Source organism: Microchirus variegatus (genome assembly GCF_963457635.1).
Source record: "Microchirus variegatus genome assembly, chromosome: 2".
Classification (NCBI taxonomy): Eukaryota; Metazoa; Chordata; class Actinopteri; order Pleuronectiformes; family Soleidae; genus Microchirus; species Microchirus variegatus.
In genome coordinates, this window is record NC_139803.1 from 43,831,098 (window position 1) to 43,847,290 (window position 16,193).

At 43.4% G+C, this 16,193-nt stretch overlaps 2 protein-coding genes across 2 annotated transcripts; both read left to right on the top strand.

Annotated features, from left to right (window-relative positions):
- The first annotated feature begins 189 nt into the window (after positions 1-189).
- Positions 190-10,671, top strand: LOC310937865 (serrate RNA effector molecule homolog). Its single transcript, XM_083902246.1, has 21 exons — positions 190-270; positions 1,217-1,339; positions 1,440-1,550; positions 2,858-3,049; positions 3,139-3,199; positions 3,279-3,576; positions 3,654-3,967; positions 4,914-5,033; positions 5,112-5,250; positions 5,351-5,478; positions 6,270-6,331; positions 7,193-7,271; positions 7,392-7,556; positions 7,645-7,803; positions 7,946-8,099; positions 8,186-8,298; positions 9,214-9,294; positions 9,386-9,536; positions 9,621-9,731; positions 10,124-10,265; positions 10,359-10,671. Exons 2-21 carry the CDS (start codon positions 1,221-1,223, stop codon positions 10,432-10,434), a joined length of 2,775 nt encoding a protein of 924 aa, XP_083758372.1. The 5' UTR covers positions 190-270; positions 1,217-1,220; the 3' UTR covers positions 10,435-10,671.
- A 465-nt stretch (positions 10,672-11,136) lies between these two features.
- Positions 11,137-16,182, top strand: ift46 (intraflagellar transport 46 homolog (Chlamydomonas)). Its single transcript, XM_083910652.1, has 5 exons — positions 11,137-11,760; positions 13,249-13,565; positions 13,654-13,747; positions 13,863-13,994; positions 15,119-16,182. The coding sequence occupies exons 1-5, from the start codon at positions 11,632-11,634 to the stop codon at positions 15,476-15,478; spliced, it is 1,032 nt and encodes a 343-aa protein (XP_083766778.1). The 5' UTR covers positions 11,137-11,631; the 3' UTR covers positions 15,479-16,182.
- Positions 16,183-16,193: the final 11 nt, after the last annotated feature.

Consider the following 16,193-nt stretch of genomic DNA (forward strand, 5'->3'; position numbering starts at 1 on the left):
TATAAATGTAGAGGATATAAACTGTTATTTTTATTTATTTATTATTATTTTTTTGCTTTGCACCTTCAGGCTGCCGTACCTGTAGCATGCCCCTCCTTTAGGGGGCGCTTTTGTTTTCAGACCGACTAAAAAACCGTGACAGGAAATCCACACGGTCGGAAATCAGGCGGACCGGAAGCCTTGTTGTTTAGCAGCGCTCACGGGCTGGCGGTGATATTGCAGCGTTAGCTGCGGCGCTAACTCCTCTGTGTGCGAACAGCGAAGTTTAAGGTAAAAGAAAACACGCAAAACTCGTCCCCGATGTTTGTTTTGTATTACAGATTTAATGATAAAAACAAAAAGAAACGAGGTTTAACGTGGGGTAGAGTTGCACGAGCACGCTGTGTTAGCTCCGATGCTAACGAGCTGATTAGCCCCAGTTAGCTCCGCTCAGCTGGTGCACGAAGCTAACCGCTAACCCCAGCTCGCGCTTAACACAATCCGAAAAGTTTTAAGTTTTCTTTGTTATTTTTTCTCAACCGCGACTTTGTTGTTGGTTCCGCTTGTGATCCGGAAGCAGCTGAAGCTAACGTGCGCTAACGCTAACGAAGCAGAGCGTCAGCTAACAAGCTCGCAAACGTTCACATTTGTGTTTAATAATAATGTTTTAATGTGATATAATTAGGTTCAAATCAATTATTTTAAGGTTTGAAAAAGATGGGAAACAAAAAGTAACTTAAATATCTTATTGATTGACGATTTATTTGAGCCATGTGTATGTTTTTAATATCAAGAACATCACTTTATTTATCCTACAGTGGCACGAGATACGATATGACAATATATCGAGATTGCTTGGGCTCATCACCGGTATCGATATATATACATATGTATATATATTTATGTATTGATTGTTGAGTCTTTTATTGATTTTATGTGTTCTACCTTTTAATGTTGCTGTGCCTCTGACTCTGTAAAGCACTTTGTTTAAACATGTTAATAAAGTTAATTTGAATATTCTGATACATCAGCAGTAAAGACCCTGCAGCACTTTAACCGGATTTAGATTCTCACACACACACTTCCAAGTATGTGTGGAGTATCGGTGCGACACGTACACCACGTTCATATCGGAAACAGTTTGAGGCTAATTTGCGTCAATCGTGCGTGGGCTTGATCAGAGTCGGAAACTAACCCTTCACAGTCTTAACTCCTTTTTCTTTCTTTCTTCATTCAGTCCAATGGGCGACAGCGATGACGAGTTCGACAGGAGGAGGCGGGACAAGTTCCGGAGAGAGAGGAGCGACATGGAGCGGTCGAGAGAGAGGGAGGAGAGGAGGAGGGACGACTGGCCCGACAGGTGAGCGTCTCTTTTTCCTTTCGTCGTGTTGTTTTTCTTCGTCCGTTAGCGTTAACGTGAACGTCACGCTAATGTTTACGTTTTCACGGCGTTTGCTCAGGGACTGGGACCGCGGCAGAGAGAGGAGGAGGGATTACGACCGCGGACGCAGAGAGAGGTTTTCTCCACCGAGACACATGAGTCCTCAACACAAACGCATGAGGAGAGACTGGTGAGTTTAAACTGTATGTGTGTGTCCTGTCACACCTTATGTGATAATATCGTATCATGACTTGTTTTGTGACTTAAATATCGTGATTTAAATATGAAAATATCGTTTTGTGGCTTAAATATTGTAATATCCTATTGTGACTTATTTTGTACTAATATCGTATTGTGACTTAAATACCGTCATAATATCGTATCGTGATATCGTATCGTGACTTAAATATTGCGATAATATCGTAGCGGGACTGAAATATCGTGATAATATAGTACTGTGACTTATTTTGTGCTAATATCGTATCAAGACTTAAATATCGCGATTTAAATGTCATGATAGTATCGCATTGTGACTTAAATATCGTATTGCAACTTCTTTTGTGCTAATATCGTACTGAAATGTCATGGTCATTTCGTATTGTGATATCGTATTGTGATTTAAATATCTTGATATCGTATTGTGACCTATTTTGTACTAATATCGTATTGTGACTTAAATATCTTCATAATATCATTTCGTGATAATATCGTTTCGTGACTTAAATATTGTGATAATATAGTATTGTGACTTATTTTGTGATATCGTATTGTGATGAAAATATCTTGATAATATCGTGTTGTAACTTACTTTGTGCTAGTATCGTGACTTAAATATCATGATAATATCGTATTGTGACTTAAATATTGTGATTATATCGTATTGCGACTTAAATATTGTGATAATATCGTATGGTGACTTAATATCATGATAATATCGTAACAAATATCACAATAGTATCGTGACTTAAATATCGTGATGATATCGTGACTTAAATATCACGATAGTATTGTGACTTAATATCACGATAATATCTTATCTTGATAATATCGTATCGTGACTTAAATATCGCAATACTATCGTGACTTAAATATCACGATAGTATTGTGACTTAAATATCACGATAATATCGTATCGTGATATCATTTCATGACTTAAATATCGCAATACTATCGTGACATAAATATCATGATTATATCATATTGTGACTTATTTTGTTCTTTTGTGACTTACAAGAACAAATGTGTGTCCTCACTAAGTCTGCTGTACAAGAACATGTGTGTGTCCTCACTAATTCTGCTGTACAAGAACATGTGCGTGTCCTCACTAATTTTGCTGTACAAGAACATGTGTGTGTCCTCACTAATTGTGCTGTACAAGAACATATGTGCGTGTCCTCACTGAGTCTGCTGTACAAGAACACGTTTGTCTCCTTCCTCCAGCCGCATGTATAAATTTGTGAGTTTTCATTTTGTTCACTGGCGGGTGAATGTTCCCAGGGACGACCACCGGGGGGAGCCGTACCGCTACGATATGCCCTACGGAGGAGGAGGAGGAGGGGGAGGAGGCGGCGGTGGAGGAGGAGGTGGCGGCGGCGGTGGCATGCCCTTTCCTGGGGCGGGGCCTCAGGGCTGGCACCCGGACCTCCCCCACCTTCACCCTCACCATGGAGGTCACCCGCTGCAGGGCAGGTGGGACACACACACACACACACACACGGAGAAAATAACGTAGTGTTTTTACGATCTTTTTTACGATGTTTCTAATCTTGGCGTCTCAGGTTAGGCATGGTCGACCCTGACCTTCCTCCCGCTGGACCTCCCACCATGAGGAGCTTCAAGGTGAGCGAACGAAAAAAACATCAGAGTGGGCGGGGCTCGTCCGTGACCGACAGATTGATTGACACGCGTTGATTGACAGGAGTTCCTGCTGAACATGGAGGACAGCGTGGACGAGACGGAGGCGGTGAAGCGCTACAACCAGTACAAGCTGGACTTCCGGCGGCAGCAGCTGCAGGACTTCTTCCTCCAGCACAAGGAGCAGGAGTGGTTCCGCTCCAAGTACCACCCCGACGACATCAGCGCCAGGAAGGCGGAGTCACTGGCCGCCCTCAAGACGCGCCTCGGCGTCTTCCTCTTCCTGCTGGACAACAGCTGGCTGGACAACATGTCCCTGGACATGGACCACGCCCCCGCCATCATCAAGCTCCTGGACGCAGGTGAGGACGCCGTCGGTTAGCGAAGTGAAGTCATGTGATCTCTGATGTTTCTCTGGGTAACATTTTTTCCTCTGCAGCCGTAATAAAGATGGAGGGAGGCACCGACTTTGACCTGCAGGTCCTCGAGGCGCCGGCCGCGTCTGCGGCGTCGGGTGGCGATGTTAGCGTTATCGCTGCCGCCACCAGCAGCAGTAGCGGCGCCGGTGCTAGCAGCGCTAGTGTCGGAGGTACTGGTGCTGGTGCTGGTGGAGTCGCCGGAGCCGACAAGAGTCGAGAAGATTCCGGCGCGGGAAACGTTAGCGGTCAAACGGACGCAGAGGCGGCGGCGGCGGCGAGTCGGACGGAGGCGGCGACCGACAGAGAGACGGGCGAGACGAAAGACGGAGACGAGGTCAGTGATGTCACATTTGAAGAATTGATTATCGATGACTCATTTTTTTTCTTGATTAAGGCTCTGAAATGTGATTATTTTATGGTTTCTTTGCTCCAGAAAACAAAGAAATCATTAGAACCGAGTGGTTTTAGACTCGATTCATCGAGAAAATACTCGACAGATTGGAAAATTGTACGTATTTTACCACGAGCGACTTAAATCTCTGTGTCACTCGCCAGCGTACAGTCCATGTGATTTATTATTAGCATTATCCTGTGTCTTCACTGTTAGGCTTGGACATGGCCGTTTGTTTTTGCTTCAGTTTGAAGTTTGCTGAAAGCTACTTTATCGTTTATAAAGTAACATTTCTTTGTTTTGAAACAGCTTTGTAACAATGTTTCGTGAAAGCGCGTAAATGTGTTCAGTCAGTAACATTGGAAGGATATTTTGTAACAAGAAAGCATTTTTTTGACAGTTTAAATATTTTTAAAATTATTATTTATATATTTATTTGTATATATTATTATTTAAATGTGTATTTACTGTAATTCATGTATTTTTGAACTTTGCGTTACTTTTTTAAAATCATTTTTGCAACATTTAAAGAAAGTTTTCTGGTTGTTTTTATTTTTTGGAAAGTAATTTGGGTAAATGTTTTGTAAGTAAAAAGAAAAGAATTAAAGTTTACTTTTTTTGGTAACAAAAGACATTTTTACAGAAAGTTAGTATCATATTATGTCACATGACCTGATTCTGTTTTTTATAAAGTAAGGTGTTTCAAATAAAGTAACATTAATTTGTTTCCTCTGACTTTATACAGAACAACCAAATTCCCCATAAATTTATAATAAGTCATTTTTTTTATTTAAAATTAAAAAAAAAAAAAAATGTATATATAAACATAAAATAATGAATTTTAACTTTTTAAACATTTGTCTTTTCTCCAAAACAACAATTGTGGCAGGACTGTGAAGAGGAAACGAAGCAGAACGGAGCAAAGGATGAAGATGAAGAGGAGGAGGAGGAGGAAGAGGAGAAAAAGGAGGAAGAGGAGGAGGAGGAGGGAGAGGAGAAGACGAAGAAAGTGAGTTGAGTCTCGTCGACGTTGATGTTGATTTGTTTTGTCCTCGTTTGTTAAAAACGTGTCGTCTTTGTTGCTCAGGGCAGGAAGAGGAAACGCAGCGTGTCAGTTGACAGCGGTGAGGGCAGCGCCTCCGACTCTGACTCCTCCCACTCTGAGGGAGAGAAGGAGGAGGAGGAGGAGGACGAAGAGAAGGAGGAGGAAGAAGACGGGGAGGATGGTGAGAGAGAGAGAGATAAGAGACGAAAAATCTGTGTTTTTATCTTCAGTTTCTGACCTGTGTGTGTGTGTGTGTGTGTGTGTGTGTGTGTGTGACGCAGAGCGTCGCAAAGAGCGAGGGAAGGAACGCGAGAAGGAGGCTCCGGCCAAGCCCCGCCCCCTCCACCTCACCACCTCCCTGTTCATCCGGAGCATACCACCAGAGGTTTCTAAGGAGGAGATCACTGCTGTGAGAGAACACACACACACACACACACACACACACATTCTTGTACTTGCTGACAAAGTAAATTATATTGATTTATAAATCAACACAATTACAAATATCTACTTCATGAATGACATCTACAAAGAACTACTGGTTGCAGTACCATAAAATGTCTGCAGGTGGAGCCCCAGAGCAAAAAAAACTTTTTCGATTTTTTTTTAATTTTTGGTCCAAAATTTTACAAAAACTTATACTATGTCGACCAAATTTTTTTTTTTAAATTTACCAAAAATTTTTGGTCCAAAATTTGACAAAAAACATTTGAATTTTTTTTGGGAAAAAACTTTTTGGTCCAAAATTTGACTAAAAACTCATACTATACTATGTCGTCCAAAATTTGAAAAAAAAAATTGACCCAAAACCTTAGGTCCAAAATTTGACAAAAACGGCATACTATACTATGTCATCCAAAACTTGATAAAAATAAATTGAATTAAAAAAAACCAAAAAATCATTTTGGTCCAAAATTTGACAAAAAAGTCATACTATACTATGTCGTCCAAAATTAGATTTTTTTTTTTGGGACAAATCGAGTATAGCATGTTATAGCAACCTAAGGAAGTGATTTCAATGAAAACAAAGTGAGGACCGGCCAAAATGTCCTCACTTCGTAAAAATGACCTCACTTTGTTGGTTAAAAACCCTCACTGGTCCTCAGTATGCTGCAAGTACAAGAACACACACGCACAAACACACATACACACAAACAGGTGTGTAAACTCACATGAACTAACCTGGTCTGGTGTGTGCAGCTGTGTCGTAGGTATCCAGGCTTCCTGCGGGTGGCGCTGTCAGACCCTCAGCCTGAGAGGAGGTGAGAATTTTAATGTGAACACACACACACACACTCTCTCACTCTCCCACACCAAACCCCATAGAGAAAATCAGTGATTTTAGCTCACGGGGACACAGCAGCTGCAGGTCTCCTGCTGCCTCGTGTGGTCACTTTGTGTCCCTGCTGTAAATCTGACCGAAAAAATTCAAAAGCCGAATTGACAAAATAAGACATTGTAAGTTAGTGATGGAGGCAGCAGTGGATCAACAACTCCTGTGAACTCCTGTGTGCTGTGATGTTAAAATCACTGATTTTCTCGATGGACTTTGGTGTGGGAGAGTGAGTGGTTTACAAACTTCTGTTTTTTGTTCATTAAATCTTTTTTACTTAATAAAATCCACGTCAGTTTAAGTCTATTGTATCTTTAGAACGTGTTTGCGTCTTTATTTCACTGTTAGACAGACTTTTCCAACAGGAAACTGAAGTTTATAAACCACTCACTCTCCTACACCAAAGCCCATAGAGTAAACCAGTGATTTTAACATCACAGCACACAGGAGTTCACAGGAGTTGTTGATCCACTGCTGCCTCCATCACTAACTTACAATGAGTTATTTTGTAAAATTCGGCTTTTAAAATATTTCATTTAGACTTAACTCAGTGACACAAATTGACCACACGAGGCAGCAGTAGACCAACAGCTCCTGTGTCGCTGTGAGCTAAAATCACAGATTTTCTCTATGGGCTTTGGTGTGGGAGAGTGAGTGGTTTACAAACTTGGAAAAAACATGTTCTTGAGACATCGTATATTTTATTAGCGGAGTCTTTTGTGGCTAAGTGGCTTAAAAAGTGTGTGTGTGTGTGTCTGTGTCTGTGTGTGTGTGCGTGTGTGTGTGTCAGGTTCTTCAGACGTTGCTGGGTGACGTTTGACCGCAGCGTGAACATCAAAGAGACGTGCTGGAACCTGCAGAACATCCGGGTAAATCCGACGTAAAATCGCTCGCAGAATCGCAACCAGAACCTTAAACATGAACGTCTAATATAAACAACAAGACTCCTTCTCCTCTTCCTCCTCCTCCTCCTCCTCTTCCTCCTTCAGCTCAGAGACTGCGAACTCTCTCCCGTGGTCAACAGAGATCTGTGTCGCCGCGTTCGTAACGTCAACGGCCTGACGCACCACAAACCCGTGGTGAGGAACGACATCCGACTGTCGGCGCGGCTCATTCACAGCCTCGACCAGAGGGGGGAGCTGTGGGTCGGACAGGTACGCTCCACAACCTCGCTTTACGCTACCCACAATCCCCCTCTCTACCCGCCCGCTAACTTAACGCCTCACATGCACGCGCACACAGATGGAGACCAACCCGGTTCTGAAGAACATCACGGACTACCTGATCGAGGAGGTGAGCGCCGAGGAGGAGGAGCTAACGGGAGCCTCCGACGCGGGCGACGCCAAAGACCCCGCCTCCTCGTCCGAGGCTACCGTGGAGACGGACGAGAAACTGACCAAGGTGGGAGGAGCTTCTTTGGAAGTGTCTTTAGAGTGTGTGTGTGTGTTTGGCTGTTTTTGTGGGGTTAAGACCTGGCTTTAGGGGGCGGGGCGTTTAGGCCACACCCACATTTCACAAACCTGTGTGTGTGTGTGTGTTGCAGGTGCTGGACAGACTGCTGCTCTACCTGCGCCTCGTTCACTCTGTAGATTATTATAACTTCTGTGAATATCCCGCCGAAGACGAGATGCCTCACCGATGCGGCCTCGTCCACGTGCGGGGCCCCCTACCTGTGGCCAAGATCACTGCGACTGAAGGTACACACACACACACATCTCATGTTTTACTGTGTGTGTGTGAGGGCTGGTCATGTGACCCTGTGCTCTGTGCTCTGATTGGACAGTGAGCGAACATCAGAGGATGTGCGAAGAGCGTCTGTCTCCGCTACTGTCGCTGTCAGAGACGCTGAGCGAAGAAGAGGCAGCTCGACTCGGGAAGAAAGACCCGGAACAAGAGGTACGATCATTTTTCAGCTTCTAAAATGTGAATATTTTTACGTTTCTGTCATTTTTCAGCTTCTTAAATGTGAATATTTTCACGTTTCTGTCATTTTTCAGCTTCTTAAGTGTGAATATTTTCACATTTCTGTCATTTTTCAGCTTCTTAAATGTGAATATTTTCACGTTTCTGTCATTTTTCAGCTTCTTAAATGTGAATATTTTCACGTTTCAGTCATTTTTCAGCTTCTTAAACGTGAATATTTTCACGTTTCTGTCATTTTTCAGCTTCTTAAATGTGAATATTTTCACGATTCTGTCATTTTTCAGCTTCTTAAATGTGAATATTTTCACAATTCTGTCATTTTTCAGCTTCTTAAATGTGAATATTTTCACGTTTCTGTCATTTTTCAGCTTCTTAAATGTGAATATTTTCACGTTTCTGTCATTTTTCAGCTTCTTAAATGTGAACATTTTCACGTTTCTGTCATTTTTCAGCTTCTTAAATGTGAATATTTTCACGTTTCTGTCATTTTTCAGCTTCTTAAATGTGAACATTTTCACGTTTCTGTCATTTTTCAGCTTCTTAAATGTGAACATTTTCACGTTTCTGTCATTTTTCAGCTTCTTAAATGTGAACATTTTCACGTTTCTGTCATTTTTCAGCTTCTTAAATGTGAACATTTTCACGTTTCTGTCATTTTTCAGCTTCTTAAATGTGAACATTTTCACGTTTCTGTCATTTTTCAGCTTCTTAAATGTGAACATTTTCACGTTTCTGTCATTTTTCAGCTTCTTAAATGTGAATATTTTCACGTTTCTGTCATTTTTCAGCTTCTTAAATCATTCTTTTCCAGTGTATGATCAACATTTTTGGACATTTAATTGATGAACTCTTAATTAAAAAACTCACCTGTGTTTTATTGGTGTCCAGGTGGAGAAGTTCCTGACGGCTAACACTCAGGAGCTCAGTAAAGACAAGTGGCTTTGTCCTCTGAGCGGGAAGAAGTTCAAGGTGAGTCCAGCTCCTCTGAGTCTCTTTGTCTCTTTGTGTCTCTGAATCTGAATCATAACACCTTTAGTAACATGACGTCGTCGTTTCCCAGGCTCCAGAGTTCGTACGCAAACACATCCTCAACAAACACGGGGACAAAGTCTCCGCCGTCCGACAGGAGGTCGAGTTCTTCAACAACTTCCTGCTGGACGCCAAGAGACCCGCCCTGCCTGAGAACAAGCCCCTCCTACCGCTAGCACAAGGTGAGACGAGCACAACGTAACGCGCGGGACGGTGAAACGACGCTGTGGGGAAATGTATACGAATTATTATTTTTTGTCTTCCAGTCGCGCCGCAGGGCATTCCTGGTATCCCTGGGTTTCCTGGTCAGTCGCCACAGCAGCAAAGCCTTCTGGGATATCCGCCTGGAGTCAGACCTCCCATGCCTGGCTTCCCTGGTACACACACACACACACACTCTGACAACACACACATCATCACAATAGTCTTTATCTCACTGTTCGACGGACTTTTCCTTGTGTTAACTGAAGTTTACAAACCACTCACTCTCCCACACCAAACCCCATAGAGAAAATCAGTGATTTTAACGTCACAGCACATACTGATCACACAGAGTTGTTGATCCACTGCCGCCTCCATCACTAGTGACCACACGAGGGCAGCAGTAGACCAGCAGCTCCTGTGTCCACCGTGAGCTAAAATCGCTGATTTTCTCTATGGGGTTTGGTGTGGGAGAGTGAGTGCTTGTCCCTTCTTTATATTAAACTACTGAAACCAGTGTTAATATTCTTTTTCTGTGTGTGTGTGTGTGTATGCGTGTGTGTTGCAGGTGTGGGACCCCCGTACCCCCCCAACCAGTTCGGTGTGGGTCGTGGTAACTATGACAACTTCAGAGGTCATTTAGGAGGAGGAGGGTTTCCTGGACAACAACAACAACAACAACATCAACAACAACAACAACGAAACAACAGGTAAAGAAAATGATTTTCAACACGTAGAAAAATGTATTGATTTATTATTATTATTATTATTATTATAATATATTGATATTCTGTCTCTCTCAGGGGCGTGCGAGGTGACCCCCGCTCCATCATCGAGTACAGAGACCTCGACGCTCCAGAAGACCTCGACTTCTTCTGAACGCCGTCGAGTCGAAAAACGCGGGATGTTGTTGGTTTTTTTTTTTTCCCTTTCTTATTTTATTATTAACTTTTATATTCCTACATTTCCCATGATTCCTCTCATCGTCGTTCCGTCATTGACTCGTCTTTTATTCTTTAGAGTTTAGATCACAAACTAGGTGTGTGTGTGTGAATGAATGAGTGAGTGAGTGTGTGAGAGAGTGAGAGAGAGTGTGTGTGTGTTTCTGGACCAATGTGACCGTCAGTCTTTCGTGATGATGATGATGATGATGATGTGATGCTTTCCAATAAAGATCAGTAGAGGAAGATGGTGTATGTGTGTGTGTTGATGATTCTTAAAGTCTTAAAGGGATAATTCGGCAAAGGAGTGTCAGAAAAAATAGATTTAGTAGCATCACCTCTTTATTTTTACAACTTTTTGACATTTCAAACACAATTAAATAAGACCTTTAAACTTGCTGACTATCAACTAATGTTTTTAAAAAATATACTACATTTACTTCCCGTGCCCTTTAATATTAAAATGTAAAGAAATCGTGAGTAGTTATTGTAGTTTTTTATTTAAGGAAAAAAGGCAACTTCTGTGTTAATTTCTGTTCGTCTTGCCCGGATCAATATGGCGGCGACGTTGACGTCAATCACGGCGTGTACGTCAACGTCATACGTCGTCCTAGTCCAAGATGGCGGGTTGACCGTCTGGTTATTGACAACATCGATGCTAGGTAACGGTTAGTTAATTTGTGAATTACCGGCGGTGTTTAACGGCGTTATTTATCCGCAGTGTTGCACTGAATTGCGCTTATTTCTGTGAACGTTCAGAACGTTGTGAATAAACGTAACGCAACAGGCGCCGCCTTTAAGCTAACCTGTTCGCGGGTTGCCGTGGCAACCGTGCTAGCATCTCATATTCCTGCTTGGTTCGGGTAAAAAACAACAACAACAAAGACGGCGGCGCGAATTAATACCGAATTTACGCGCACGTTCCCCCGATTTTGACGTTAACGTTGACGGAAAGTGGTGACGCTAAAGTTCGTGTTAAGGGCTTTGTTGCTAGGCGGCTAACGTTAGCATCGTAGCAACAGGTCAACGCTAACCGAGCGTAACTACGCGGTTCAAACGGTTTAACGCGTATTTGTACGTTTCAACACAACGGTACGAAAAAACCGTGAGCAGCCCGGTGACCCGCCGGTGTTCTATGGAGAAGACTGAGCGGGAAAAGGACGTGAGTTTGCTGAAGAACCAGCCGTACGACGAGAGTCTGGAGGTGGCCGACACCGAGGAGGTGGCGAGCGTCTACAGCCCGAGTCCCCGCAGCTACAGCCAGGTAACGGAGGCCCTGAACCCCGGCCTGTCCGAACAGCTAACTCTGTGCTAACAATGTTTTTAAATATATTTTATAACTGTTATTTATGACATAGTCAGCCATTAACAAGTGGTTTGTTGCTATTCCTACTTTTTATGAAGGTGCTGACGCAGCATTCCCAACTAAGACACATTGCTGAGTCAGCAATTCCCACATCTAGTTTTCTTGTTTACTTTATTACTACGGAAATGCTGAGTCATGAGTCAGACGTGCGCGTTCAGGATCTTCCTGCTCATCTGCAATGTGTCTAAATGGAAAATGCTGAGTCACTTTTCTGTGCCTTGTCATGGTCTGGAATGCTGAGTCAGCTAATAATTTGTACATTATTAGGACACTCGTTAAGGACATTTAGCTATTTTATACTTTTTTGTAATTTTTAGCGGAGTCACTTTGGAATGCTGAGTCAGCGAACATTTTTCGCGATAAAATTACAATATCTACAATTTTCTGCAATTTATCGTACTTGGGAATGCTGAGTTAGCAATTCCCACATTTTTTCTTCACTTTATTTCTATGTTAAATGCTGAGTCATGAGTCAGCCATGCGCGTTCAGGACCTTTGGAATGCTGAGTCAGCGAACATTTTGTGCGATAAAATGACTCGTCGTTTTTTCCGTATAATATCTACAATTTATCCTAGTTGGGAATGCCGAGTCAGCAATTCCCACATTTGGTTTTCTTGTTTACTTTATTACTGTGTAAAATGCTGAGTCAGCCGTTCGCGTACAGGACTTTCCTGCTAAGTCAGTTTTTTGTAAGGAAAAAATTTGCAATTTGTCTAAATTGAAAATGCAGAGTAAATTTTCTTTGCTATGTCATCGTTGGGAATGCTGAGTCAGCTATTAAATTTGTACATTAATTTGTTTGTCATTAGGACACTCGTTAAGGACATTCTTCGCTGAGCTATTCATACTTTTTTTTTGTAATTTTTAGCTGAGTCAGCTATTCTCATCTACCGTTTTTCTTCATCACTTTGAGTCAGCAAACATTTTGTACAGTAAAATTACTTTTTTCCGTACTTAAATATCTGCAATTCATCATAGTTGGGAATGCTGAGTCATCAATTCCCACATTTAATTTTTTTCACTTTACCTTTTTTTCACTTTATTACTATAAAAAATGCTGAGTCAGCCATGTGCTTTCGGGACTTTTCTGCTAAGTCATAGTTTTTTTGTTAAAAAAAAAAAATCTGCAATTTGTCTAAATTGAAAATGCCGAGTCAATTTTCTTTGCCATGTCATCGTTGGGAATGCTGAGTCAGCTATTCTCTACTACCGTTTTTCTCCATCACTTTGGAATGCTGAGTCAGCAAACATTTTGTACAATAAAATTACTTTTTAGTCTTTTGTTTTTCGTACTTAAATATCTGCAATTTTCTGCAATTTATCGTAGTTGGGAATGCTGAGTCATCAATTCCCGCCTATTGTTTTCCTTCATTGCCGTGTTTCAGCCTCAGTCCAGGAGGACTCGCGGCGGCCGCGGCCTGATGTCGGCGAACAGCAGCAGCGACGAGTTCGACGAGGACCGCGGGCCTCAGAGGAGCAAGGAGCCAATCGGCAGGCAGCCCGGGGCCAGCCCCGCCCCCGACGAGGACGACGATGAGGAAGACGAGGAGGAGGAAGAGGAGGACGACTCGGAGGAAGAGGACACGGACGACGACGACGACGACGAGCCGGGGCAGGCTCCCGAGGGAGCGTACGACCCCGCCGACTACGCTAACCTTCCCGTTAGCACCGAGATCAAAGAGCTGTTCCAGTACATCACGCGGTGAGACTGAGATTCCTTTATTTTATTCATTACCAAGCAAAAAAAAAAAACTGATGAGTCACGGTTGCTCTCTGCTGCCCCCTGTCAGTTACTCTCCTCAGACCATGGAGCTGGATCACAGTCTGAAGCCTTTTATTCCAGACTTCATCCCGGCTGTGGGCGACATCGACGCCTTCCTCAAGGTAAAAAAAATGTGTCCTGAGCCTTTATTTAATGGGACAGTTCCCGCAGGATTTGTATGAAAAAAAACACGTATGTTTGACTGTGACCTTTGACCTCACTGTGACCCGCGTTCAGGTGCCGAGGCCGGACGGTAAATCGGACGGTCTGGGTCTGCTGGTTCTGGACGAGCCCAGCGTGAAACAGTCTGACCCAACGGTGATGTCACTGTGGCTGTCAGAGGAAACCAAGCAACACGGAGCCACGGAGGTACACACACACACACACACACACACACAAGCACACACGGACAGACACACACACACACACACAAGCACACACACACGGACAGACACACACACAGACACAGAGACACACGCACACATGCAAGCACACACAGAGACAGACACACAAGCACACACAGAGACAGACACACACACACGCAAGCACACACATACACACACACACAAGCACACAGACAGACAGACATACGCATTTACACACACACATACACACAAACACATACGCACACACACACACAGCCAGACAGACGTATAGATACACAAAAGCACAAAAATACACACAAATGCACACACGCAAACACACATACACACATACACGCATGCACACACACACAAACACACATACACACACGTGCACACACACACAAACACGCACACACGTACTGTGCACACACACAAACACGCAAGCACACACATAGTGTACACACACAAACACGCATGCACGCACACACATACTGTACACACACACAAACACATACACACCCACCCACACAGACATATACATACATACACAAGCACAAACATACACATACACACACAAACCCACACAAGCACACGCATGCACACACATATTTTACACATACACACACACAAGCACATACACAAACACATACGCACACACACACACACACACACACACACAGCCAGACAGACGTATAGATACACAAGCACAAAAATACACACAAATGCACACACGTAAACACACGTACACACACGTGCACACACACACACACACACATACAAACACACACAAACACGCACACACGTACTGTGCACACACACAAGCACACACATGCACACAAACACATACACACGCGCACACCCTACAACCAGGTCTTAACCCATCTAAAGTTGTCCTCTCTCTCTCTCCCTCTCTCTGTCTCTCTCTCTCTCTCGCTCCCTCTCTCTCTCTCTCTCTCTCTCTCCCCCTCCCTCTCTCTCTCTCTCTCTCTCTCTCTCTCCCTCTCCCTCCCTCTCTCTCTCTCTCTCTCTCCCCCTCCCTCTCTCTCTCTCTCTCTCTCTCTCCCTCTCTCCCTCTCTCCCTCTCTCTCTCTCCCCCTCCCTCTCTCTCTGTCTCTCTCTCTCTCTCAGCTGAAGAAAGTGACCAGCGTGGCGAGCCCTCAGTCGAACCCTCGGGCGATCGACAGCTGGGTGGACAGCATCAGCGCGCTGCATCGCTCCAAACCGGCGGCGAGCGTCCAGTACGGCCGCCCGATGCCGGACATCGACAGCCTGATGCAGGAGTGGCCGGCGGAGCTGGAGGATCTGCTGAGTCGCGCTCAGCTGCCGCCCGCTCGCCTCCACTGCGACCTGCAGCGCTACGTGGACGTGGTCTGCGCCCTGCTGGACGTCCCCGTGTACGGCAGCCGCGTGCAGTCGCTGCACCTGCTCTTCACGCTCTACCTGGAGTCCAGAGACTGGCAGCACCTGACGCGCAGGACGCAAACCTGACACGGACGTCCAATTACTGCCATATTTGTTTAAAAAACCCTTAAAATGTCTTTAAAACACAATCAAATCATGTTACTATTGTTTTTTTTGTGTGTTTGTTTTTTGCGATTTTTACATGTAAGTGGGCGGAGTCAGTTGGTTGCTAAGATTCGAGATAATACGCGTAAATACGGACAAATGTCGGGTAAAAGCTGAAAAACATCATCGCGTACCGGCGAGATCTCAAAATAATTTTTATAATGTCGTACTTTTACAGAAACACGTCGCGAAACTTTACACAATCGCGATTTCCAGTGTTTTTGGGAGCAGATTTTTTTTTTTCGTATGTAGCGACTGAATTTTGTCCAAATTTCAATACATGATATTATTGCGATAATTAAAAAAAAGAAAACGGCTTTAAAAACTATTTTATTTTGCACTTCGCACTTGTTTTTACTTACTAAAAACAAGAATCGTAAATAATGTCGTTAAAAGTCATGACGACACAGGCGCCCCCTTGTGGTACAATTAAACACTGGACGTCTTTTTTGTCAATTATTATGATTTTTACCGACTCGTGATAATAATGGAAATTGACCACCAGCAATTTTTATTGTTATCGCGATGTTTGATAATATTGGAAATACTGTAACGTGATTTTAAAAAAATTAAGTGTGTTTACTTTTGTTTTTCTTCGAAATGTGTTTTTTGTTTTTGGAAAGAAAAAGAGCATATT

Coding starts and splice junctions, on each gene's coding strand:
- LOC310937865 (XM_083902246.1), top strand. CDS start 1,221: ATGGGCGACAGCGATGACGAGTTCGACAGGAGGAGGCGGGACAAGTTC. Junction 3,050..3,138: donor GGTCACCCGCTGCAGGGCAG/GTGGGACACACA, acceptor TTGGCGTCTCAG/GTTAGGCATGGTCGACCCTG. Junction 9,295..9,385: donor TGAGCGGGAAGAAGTTCAAG/GTGAGTCCAGCT, acceptor GTCGTTTCCCAG/GCTCCAGAGTTCGTACGCAA.
- ift46 (XM_083910652.1), top strand. CDS start 11,632: ATGGAGAAGACTGAGCGGGAAAAGGACGTGAGTTTGCTGAAGAACCAG. Junction 13,566..13,653: donor CTGTTCCAGTACATCACGCG/GTGAGACTGAGA, acceptor GCCCCCTGTCAG/TTACTCTCCTCAGACCATGG. Junction 13,748..13,862: donor ACATCGACGCCTTCCTCAAG/GTAAAAAAAATG, acceptor ACCCGCGTTCAG/GTGCCGAGGCCGGACGGTAA.